The sequence below is a fragment of the Sorghum bicolor genome, chromosome 5 (genome assembly GCF_000003195.3).
Source record: "Sorghum bicolor cultivar BTx623 chromosome 5, Sorghum_bicolor_NCBIv3, whole genome shotgun sequence".
NCBI classification, from domain to species: Eukaryota; Viridiplantae; Streptophyta; class Magnoliopsida; order Poales; family Poaceae; genus Sorghum; species Sorghum bicolor.
The window spans coordinates 70,628,862-70,639,873 of NC_012874.2; the positions used below are offsets into that span (position 1 = coordinate 70,628,862).

The window sequence follows — 11,012 nt, forward strand, 5'->3', positions numbered from 1 at the left end:
AAAAAACTGAGAACCAAGTGTGTACAGATATTGACCAAAGTTTGAATGATGTTTTTGTATGCCACATGTATGACATACCAACGCTTACACACAAACAACCACATACATCAGTTCTTTATTACATATTATTGCGTTCTTTTCTCCAGTGCAGGAGGTATGTAAATTTCTCAGTAACAAACTGCCACGCGGGCACGCGGCAGGGAGGCACTGACACATATAACAAGCATCACATCTTGGCAAGGGGCCAAGTGTCATTTAGCAAGTCCACTTCTTTGTAGTAGTCAAACACTACATCTTTATTGACTGAAGAACGCAAACCAGAGATATATATAATAATCCACGAGCAACAGCGAGATCAGAGTGAAAGGTGCATTGTTGAAGGCCTGAAACAGTAAACAAAAATGGACGAAGAAACAAATGCATCAGGCATCAGAAATTTCTGGTTTTTTTCTTGAAACGGAGAGTTGAACTAAGCTACGTACTGCTATTGCTTATGTTCTAAGATATATCACCCACATATACCTGTGATTTCATTCGGCAAGGCAGAATGAGCGCAGTTATTCCTGGGCTTCTCTGATCTCCTCAATCTCCAGATTCTCCTCCATACCTTGGATTCGCATAAGTGCTGCCCTCAATACTTGTCCTATTCTTTCAATGATGGTCTTAACCACGAGGCTTTCGCCACTGCTGCCAGCACCAACATCTGCAGTTGTTATTATCACTGGGGAAACCATGGTATCAACGCCATTGATGGAAATGGTTATCTTGTTGGCGTGCCCCTTGGCTTCTTCCCTGACCTTATTAATAACTGAGCTGATACCAGGAGTGTCGCTTTTATACCTCGGGGAACTTTGGAAGACAACCCTTTTAAGGCTCAGGAGGTGCCTGATTCCCACAGGGTCTTCACTTGTTAATGCTCGGCTGGTGTAGAACTTGAACTCAAGATGCTCCAGCTTGGGCATTGCACCTTGTTGGAAAGTCACCATGGGCAAGCGGCAATCGAGGCAGAAGCTCATCAGCCTTGAGAACCCTGCGCCTGTGATGAATATAGCCTTCCGTGGGAGGACTTCAAGTCTCAGTGTAAGGTGGTGCAGGTTTGGCATTTTCTTACACAGGAATTCAAGGTCGTCGTCCTCCAGTTTGCAGAGCCTGATATCCAAGGTGGAAACCCTGGCCAAGTGTTGTCTGACCCACTCCGGGACTCTCATGTGTCTGCGGACTATCTTAAGTCCTGCGACAGGGAGAAGCTGATACGAATTATCATATAACATGATGGTTAGGTCCTCTCCAGGTTTTAGAAACTCTAGATGTAAGTCATGGAGATTTCGCAAGACAGCCAAGTCATTGTTAGAAAGCTTCCCCGCCTTAGCAGGATACTTGTTACCAGCAAGCACACTGAATGAGTTTGTGAGCAACCAAGGCAGCTCCCTGACACTGGTGTGGCTCACATTCAGGATCCTCATGTGCTGCAGTTCCCCAATTTCTCTTGGAAGCTCCCTGACCCTGGAGTGACTTACATCTAGAGTTTCTAAGCACTGCAGGTTTCCAATTTCTCTCGGCAGCTCCCTAACCCCGGTGTAGCTCACATTAAGGGTCTTCAACTGTTGCAGCTTTCCAATTTCTTTAGGTAGCTCCGTGACGCTGGTGTTGCTTGCATCCAGAGTTTCTAAGCGCTGCAGCTTTCCAATCTCTCTCGGTAGCTCCTTCACACTTGTGTTGCTCAAGTCCAGCGTCTTCAAACCACACAATTCCTTGATTTCCTTGGGTACCTCACTTACGTCGGTGTTGCTTACGTCCAGGGTATCCAGACTCTGCAATCTTCCTATTTGCGGCGGAAGTCCACTGATGAGCGTGGCCCTGAGACCCAGGTACCTCAACCGGAGCAGCCTGCTGCAAATATCTGCCAGGTCAATATCAGATAGAGGAAACCCAGTGCTTTCAATGCTCAGCACTCGGATATCTTCCAACTTTTCCCAGCGGACTAGACAACCACCAGCGTGTGGCCAGGGGTCAGAAAAAACCACAAGGGAGCGTGTACGCAATGCTCCATCCATTACTGAAACAACATCATCTGGCCTTCGCAGGAAACCGACAGACAACCGACGGATCCGATCAGCATCCAAGCTCGACGGACGACTGTCCTCCTCATGATATGCAGCAAAAGCAGCCTGTTTTGATTTGCATACTAGGAAGGCTCGCATCATGGGGTGGACACTGTAGTATTGCTTATTCTCTTCCGATGATTTTGGCTGCAAGAGACCCCTGGAGACAAGCTCGTCAAGGCAACCTTCTGCTACTGCTGCTGCTGCTGCTTCCTCCTCCCCTGCTTGGTGGTAAAGAAATCCTTCGGCCATCCATTTACGCACCAGACCATGCCTTTCAATCTTCAAGTAGCCAGTTGGGTACATGCTACAGTACAACAGGCAAGTCTTGAGATGAAGAGGAAGGTCACAGTAACCAAGTCGTAGACTCTCTGCCAGTGGCTTTAACGATGGATGATTATTACCACTACTCAGAAGCCCATCCAGCAGCCTGTGCCGTAGAAGCCTTTCAAGTTGGACAGCTTTTTCCATAGAATACTGGACCATGATATCATAAATTGCGTCGGTTTGAAAAATATCGTTCCACTCCATGTTTATGCTGCTTGCCACTGCCGACGACAAACACTCTACTGCAAGGGGCATGCCACAGCACATCTCGGCAATCTTATAGGGCAGGACCTCCTTGACAAATACAATATGATCTGGGGACCTGATCAGGGCTTTCTTTTTGTGACGTATGCTCAGGACTTTCTTATTAAATACTCTCCTAGATAGCGTGGCAGCATCCTGATCATTGATACCACCATATCGGTAGATACATGCATCTCCATTGTCGAATTTAGTGAGACGACATTTTTCAGCTATAACATTGGCACGAGTTGTAGTGAGTGTTCTACACTTCGGCACACCCTCGGGAAGAGCCCTTCTGATGATTTCCCAATCTTGCCAATGCCAGATATCATCAACTATCACCAAGTACCTATATAACAAAAGAAGTGGACACTTGTTTAAAATATGAGTATACATATATACAGTGAAAAAATTGGCACTATTATTTATTTATTTATTTCTTTATTCACCAATTACTCTCTACTTAAGGTGAACTAAGCGAATGGACTCTTTATTTATAAATTAATTACTCTCTCTGCTCAGAATTATTGCTCACTTGGCTTTATCCTAAGTCATACTTCTTTAAATAAACTTGCCAACTTCACACAAAATGTACCAATATCTACAACATCAAATCTGTTTCATTAAATTCTCCATGAAATATACTTCCAGCAGTCCAATTCATTTCAACATCAGATGTAATTTATTTACTTCATATGCTTTTCCATAGCCATTCATAGTTTTTCTCCTTGTACCACACCATGTGTGGTTTATATCACATACTATACTTTGTTGACATCTACTTGTAATGTAAATCAATATGATCATTGCATCATACATGCATATGTACTGGCTCTATATGATGACACATATATATACCTTGACTTATTAGCTTTTGCACAATTGGGTAATTTACTATAATAGTTATGCTTGATACACATGAGTTAGCTTTTCATACAGAATAACTGCTTCCAAGTCATAAGTCATTTTCTTTTAGTGCTACAAGCCAAACTTTTAAATTTTGACAAGGATCATGGGCAACTATATTAACATCTACAATATCAAAAAATAAACTATCAAAACATATTTCCCTCATGATGTAGCCTCTGCTATCACCACGCTAGCTAGTGCCCCTACTCTGACTTCAGCAACCACCCACTAGTCCCTTTTCCCTTTCCCATTCTCTTCTCTTCTTCCCCTCACCTGTGTTAGCAACAGCTGGCAAACTTCGCCAAGCCTTCCCATGTAAGGATCATGTGCCCTATGCATAGTCATGGTTGGGTATGGTAATTATAGATGACAACACAAGCACTATGACTAACATGTGCGCTGAGAAATATATGAGTTGCAAATGTGTTTCATAGTTTGTTATAAGGAAATCTATCTGATCTTATTATGAGATCAACATGAATATCTTGGTTTCCATGGCTACGTTGTCGGTGGCTTGTTTCCCAAGACCAAGATATTACCCCATCTAGGTTGGGCTTCTCCTTTAGCAAACTCAGCCCATCCCGTCCTATTGGACTCTTCTCTAGATGGTGAGGTCGTACTCATGATCCATAACACCGATAGTAGGCCCCCGAAGGATTTTCAGATGAGCTAGTCAATAGCTCTGTCCATCCGTTACTACCCTAAAAACGGTCTTCAGTCCTCTAGATAAAGTGCATAAAGAAGTCTTACTAAAGATAAGATTGTGGTGGAGCGATGAATCCCAGGTGCCTCATTTTCCTTTCCTTTACTATTCGGCTTGCCTACAGCGAGTTCATTAGTCACCTAATAAAACAGGATGTGGTGGAAGCTTTCACAGAGCACGCCACATCTTCTTCCCTGATATTCTTAGATTGAGCAAATACCTCGATCAACCACCACTATGTAAAAAAGGATATCACAGTATTGAGTTGCATGCACCGACCAGTTCAACCCAAAAGCTTAAGCTGATGGGGAGAGGTGGGCAATTCACTTATATTCCAACACTCCCCTTCACGTGGAGGCTCCCTCAGGCCTCAGACGTGGAATAGGAGCGAGCAACAATTATTTTATTTAATTGCGCTAACCAGGATTCGAACTCGAGACCTCTGGCTTTGATACCATATTGAGTTGCATGCACCGACCAGTTCAACCCAAAAGCTTAAGCTGATGGGGAGAGGTGGGCAATTCACTTATATTCCAACACACAGACGCACGATTGCATAAGTGGAAGTTAAGCGCGTCCGTAATAGCGCTCTTTACAGACGCATTACTTCAGACGCGCACGAACGCGTCTGTGATGTATGTAAATGTGCGTCTGTGAACTTGGCTTTTGACATAGTGCACCATGCCACCATCCATAAGGCATACACCTATAAAACAGGATGTCACTACTACACAATTGTTTTTACGTGGCGGTCAAAAAAGATTATCCGAGGCGGTTTTTGCAACCGCCTCGGAGGTAAGGTCATGGTTAATGTGACCATTAACCAAGGCGGTTCCATGCCCGCCACGGTTAATAAAAAAACAAAAAAACAAAAAAGCCTAGACCCAGCCCTTACCGGGCCTGGATCTAGGTCGTGCTCCACGCCGGACCCAGCCACTGCCGCCTGCACGACGCCACCGCCGTTGCGGCCATGCTGACCGCCGTGAGGGTCGACGGAGACCTCTTCCCGCTCGGATCCGGCACCGGCTTGCTCGTCGTCGCAGGAACCGCCGCCATCGATAGAGAGCTCCTCCCGTGTGGATCCATCACCGAGGGGTGCCACCGCCTAGATCCTACGCCAGAAGCCCACGAGGTGGTGAAGGACGCCAGAGGTGGTGGAGGTTGCTGCGGGCGCACCACTAGAGGAGAGGGAGGGACGCGCCGTCGCACCTGGATCTGGTCGAGCAAGGCCGCATGCGCGCTGCCCTGGATCCACCATGCGCGAAGTGCCCCATACGCCCTGGATCCATGCGGCCCGTGCTCATTGAGGTAGAGGGTGGGAGGGAGCGTGACGAGGAAGATGGAGGGAGCGCCGCGGGGAGCCACCACCTCCGCCCCCGCTTTGAAGTTGGGGAGGGCCTCTACAAGCAGATATGAAGGGCAGGAGGGGGCATCGGAGGGAATGGGAGGGGAGGGAGTGGAGGGGCGGTCGGATTTTGCGAGGAGGGGAAGGGGAGGGGGTTTAGGGTTTTGCGAAGAGGGGAAGAGAAGGGCGTCGGGCGTCTGGGAGAGAAGAGAGTCCGGGTGCGGCTGAGGAGGAGTGAGGAAGTGAAGCTGAAACCCTAGGTCTAGTATATATATGTGACCTCGTAATGGTCCTCTTGGGCTAGCGGGTTGGGCCCAATTTACTGTGGCGGGTGGAGTTATAACGCCCGCCTCGGTTAATGATTTACCGAGGCAGTTACGTTAAGATGCCCGCCTCGGTTAATATGTATTAATTGTGGCGGGCATTTTAAGAGTGCCCGCCTCGGTTAATCAATTTTGTGTGGCGGTTTATATAACCGCCTCGGTTAATAACAAATGACCGCCTCGGTTAATGCCTAGCATTAACCGAGGCGGTTGAAATTTTTGCCCGCCTCGGAGGGTGTTTTTAAAAGGTCGTGGTAAATCTTTTTTGTAGTAGTGTGTGGTGGAAGCTTTCACAGAGCATACCACATCTTCTTCCCTGATATTCTTAAATTGAGGAAATACCTCGATCAACCACCATGCCACTATCCCCAAGGCCTACATGCTGCAGCAATGTTGGGAGAAGGCTCTTCGGGTAAGTCATGATCAGAAGAATGCTTGTAAAGCAAGATAACCACTGACAATGGGAGTCCTCTCGGATACCTACTGTGGATGAGAGGATCACTATCGAGGTCTCCCCAATTTGCCAGTGGACAGTGTGTGGGAGAGATTGTAATCAATCTCCAGCTGATCTTCTTATTTCCCAACTAATGAGTACATATAGCTCAAACGATTAACACTCAGCCACTAACACTGAACTAACACAAGCTAGACATACAAAGGCTAGTCTTGCAGGTGATCCATTGTTACCGCGTGCATGGTGAGAAGTGGTGACCGCGCCTGCTGGCTTGGTCTCAGCTGATTGCGAGAGTTGGCATGCACACGGGGCTGACATTCAGTGTTCCTAGCCACGAGTTTGCTTCCTCCTCTGGTAGGTCTGTCCGACCATTACATTGTCCGTGTAAAACCTTGGAGCCAAAGTCTTCAGTGTTCAATTGAAAATCTTGTGCCAAATGTCTTTGCTAGCTTGTGTCTCTCCAAGAATCCACAAAAGCCGAACTGTGTGGCTGAAGCACTCGCCAACGTGGAATGGTCAAGGACATCCAAGGAGGCCTATCTTGGACTGGTATTAGAGAATTCCTACAGCTACGGGGCTGCCTCATGGGAATTAATTTGACTGACCAAGAGTATCGTCACACATGGAGGCTAGATGCAAGTGGATGCTAGTCCTCCAAATCTGCCTATAAAGCTTTTTTCTATGGTGACCTTTGAGCCTTGGCATTGGCTATACGGAAGACTTGGGCCCTGGTCAAATGCAAATTGTTTTTGTCGTTGACCTCTCTCATCTGGATAAATGCCCTCTATGCAATCAAAATGATGAGACAATACAACATCTTTTAACATCATATGTGGTGGCAAGACAAGTATGGTTCAAATTATTCACTCCATTGAACATAGCAGATTCCCCCAACAAAACAAACTGAGTTTACTGACTAGTGGCGCAAGAATATTAGCAGAGTTCGCAAGCACGGGAAAGGAGTGAACTCTTTAATTATTCTAGGGGCCTGGATTATTTGGAAACATAGGAATGCATGTGTTTTTTTATAGGGCTTGAGTACCATGATTTGGAGTGAGCTGAAGAACGAGCACAGCCTCTAGTACATGGCTGGGGCCAAGAAGCTTCAAGGGCTAGGACTAGTGCTTACAGACTAGGTCCTTTTAGCTAAGGTCGAGTCGTGTTTGTTCGCTATGTGTTTAAACCATGACTCTTTGTAATCGCCTCACTCATATCTGATCTCGTTTTTGTGAGGATCCTGTTGGGGGCCTAACCTATTTTTATCTCTATAATACAATGAACTGCAGTTCTCCTACGTTTTCAGAAGAAAAAAACCTAGCTGCTGCTGTTCTTAGATTTCAAATAAAGCGACCAATTTTCAGTTTGCCATTCTTCCAGTTTTCACTCTCTCAGTGAACCAAGCTAGGTGCTATGAGCTGCAGAAGTGTAAATCTCTATGATGAAATTTTAGGCATGGTGCTAGGTAAGTATCCCATTAAATGACCGATTAAGCAATATGTAGGTTGCTACAATGAAATTTCTATGCTGCTTAAGCTGGTTTATTTACATGTCCGCAGCTGGTGGTTTGATATCCTTTTTAGCTACTTTTTATTGCAAAAAAGAACATCAGTTTAGCTCTCACGCTTAAGCATAGTTACTAAGCCTCAAATATATTTGCTGTACTTGACTAGCTACTACGCAAATCAATAGGATGGTACCCTTGACTATAATTTGAGTTTGTGCCTTTCAAGGTCCATTGATCAATAGAATAGCACTTTGCAGAATAGTGTAGATATGTTTGCGGCTTGCCCTACTAGTCCTGTTTAAATAAATAAATAAATTATTGATCTTTGTTTGCTGTTTTTTTTAAAAAAAAATCCAGCTGAAATTGCACTCACTGTTTCGACTTTCTTTGATGACAAGTTTGTTAAGCTAGAGACTAAAAGTGCTCCTTATGTAATGTGTATTAATATTTTGGTTGGATATTGATTTAGTATGTCCTTTCTACCAGGTGACTATAGTTGTCTTGGTTTAGTAGGAACATACAGTTGGAGATTCTTTGGAACGAGGGTCTTTTGTCTTTTTGCTAGACTCACAGGAACCAGGAAAAGAAAGACATGCTCTTACTTTCACTGACAGGTGAATCATTACTTTCTAGCTTGCAGAAGTTTCATCGTATATGCTTGGATTATCATCGTGTTCTATCCATGTGTTTCCAATCTTCACACTTGGCCTTTAATTTCTTGATGGGACATAAGATCCATTGGTTTTTCTCTTTCCACAAATTTCAAGTTATGCAGATGCCAATTTGCGCATAAGAGCACGCGCTTTATCGATAGTATTTATTATATTCTGACAATAAGTTGATTACAGAATTTCTCGGTTACGAATTCTAACTGCTCTGTGCAAATCTTTTTATAGTATCTCTGTTCCCACATGAACGCACGGGGTATTCACCTAATTAACTATAAACTGGCAACCTCGCTGGTTCGATGGCAAATAGATTATATGATAGTAGAATAAGGACCGGTATATTAACACGTAACAGCTAGTTATTTACAAAACTGTATATAAATTACATGAAATGTTTTTATATTGATTGAATTTTGGGTGTCTATATGGGTTAATGTAAATCATCAAAAAGTGCAACCCAGTAATCTGATGGTTTCATTTTACTTTCTTGAAGTTGAGTATATATAGTGATTTATTGTCCTTTGAAATGAATACATATAGAGGGTTTTTTTACTTTTCTGTTAGGGGCAAGTGCACATGCTTGTTTTGACGGATTGAAGGGGATTAGTATTTTCATACATTGCCTAATAAATAGTACATAGTGGGAGATTTGAAGGTTTGCATACCTTTTGTCAGAGAGGAAATTGGATATTTCATTGCTGAGATTTTCTTCGGTTGCTGCTTCTGTGGTAGAACGAGTGTCCGAAGACTGTAGTACACCTTCAGTAACTTGGCAGAGGACAGCTCGGAGAACCTCCAGCATATCAGGGCTTTTGGAGAGTGAAACGAAAGCTCGGCACTGGAACTCATGCCCGATTTCTTGGTACACAAGGTCAGCAAGGGCTGTCTTGCCCATCCCAGCAAACCCATGGATGCACACCATTTCGTGATCTTGCAGCAACTTGAGGAGCTGCTCCTTGGGTTCGTCCATGCCCACGAGCTCGGACGTGTCCCTGTGGAGGGAGCCAGCTCGAGGGTGGCTGGAGATGGCTTCAGCAGGAGCACTACTCCTCCAATCATCCTGGCACCGCCTTGAAACGTCCACTACTCTGATCTTAAATTTCTGGAATAGGCTCTTGAAGCTACCGTGGCCATGGCTGCCGTCGCTGCGAAGCATGAAGTCGTCAATGCCATCTTCCATGTCGTAGGACAGCTCCCGAGCATCTATCATCCACTTCTTGCAGTCTGCACCAAGATCCTCCCTCTCCCATATCCTGAGAAGAAGGGAGTGCATGGAGGACAGCTCGGATTCGATGAACTCGATGTCGCTGCGGGTCCCTGCAGCTTCAAGACGAGACCTGTACTGATCTTGGACCAGCAAAGCAGTGAGCTTCTGGAGGACGGGCCCCAAGGCACCCGTGGCAACATTCACGGTAGTACGCTCCATGTTGGCCACAGCACTCACACACTCGGCTCGCTCATCAGTTTGGTATATCATTTCTGTGTGGTCTCTGGTTGTTGTATGGCTTCATCATGTGGAGAAGGAGCGACCAAATGAAACAGATGGGTGAGGTCTTGCGTGCATGCCTTGATGGGACTGGGAGGGGACCCCTGCTATAGCTTGCTAGCCATTATATTTGATGCCTTACTTGCCGTATGGGTTGCTGCGTACCTTCTAGCTAGCTCTAGGTGCATGCTTTTCCTTTTTCCCACAAAATATGAAAAAGTATCCTAATACTAATAAAAAATATATTGATTATTCTCTAAACTCCAGTATTTTTGGAGAAGAAAAGATCAGAAGGAACGCAAGCAGTGGCGGAATCTACAAGACCTGAGGGGGGTTTCAGTCATTTTGAACCTATATATATATATATATATATATATATATATATATATATATATAGAGAGAGAGAGAGAGCCTCTCCTTGCTCTCTTCCCCCATGTCTAAGATATGTGATAGATTTCTGTGCTTCTTTGCCTGCTTGGTAAGACTCCTGGATAATAAACATTTCAGAAAAAATCTTCCTTGATATCCACACCGAACGTGGTCCTCGATAAAAACATTAGTTCTGCGGTAGTGAATCTCATGTATCGATCCATTCATCCATATTATATAAATCCTACAAAGTCTGTTTGAATCCACCAGCTAAACTTTAGCTGACTAAATTTAACGTGGAGGTCCCACATCCAGGTGCTCAAACCTCTTAATCCACAGGTATAGCCGCGTATTACCCAACGACAGGTATAGCCACGCGCCTCGTACCTGCCGGCCACGCTAGTCAGCCGCGCCTCCTCTGCCTGGCCATGCCCGTGACCCTCCTCCGCCTACGCGGTCCGGACTTGGGAGGAAGAAGAGCCCGCAACCTCCTCCCCAAACAGGCCTAGCATTGCTCAAGGTCTTCAATTAGCTAGAGGATCTAAATATCACTAGTTAAAGTTTCATAGCTGGCTAAAC

The 11,012-nt window shown here is 45.1% G+C and overlaps 1 protein-coding gene across 1 annotated transcript; it reads right to left on the reverse strand.

Annotated features, from left to right (window-relative positions):
* LOC8076323 (putative disease resistance RPP13-like protein 3) lies at window positions 88-10,148 on the reverse strand. The gene is made up of 3 exons (XM_021461152.1): window positions 9,244-10,148; window positions 523-3,021; window positions 88-383 (listed from the first exon to the last, which is right to left on the reverse strand). The coding sequence occupies exons 1-2, from the start codon at window positions 10,053-10,055 to the stop codon at window positions 558-560; spliced, it is 3,276 nt and encodes a 1,091-aa protein (XP_021316827.1). The 5' UTR covers window positions 10,056-10,148; the 3' UTR covers window positions 88-383; window positions 523-557.

Coding starts and splice junctions, on each gene's coding strand:
- LOC8076323 (XM_021461152.1), bottom strand. CDS start 10,055: ATGATATACCAAACTGATGAGCGAGCCGAGTGTGTGAGTGCTGTGGCC. Junction 3,022..9,243: donor AATTTCCTCTCTGACAAAAG/GTATGCAAACCT, acceptor TTTGTTATATAG/GTACTTGGTGATAGTTGATG.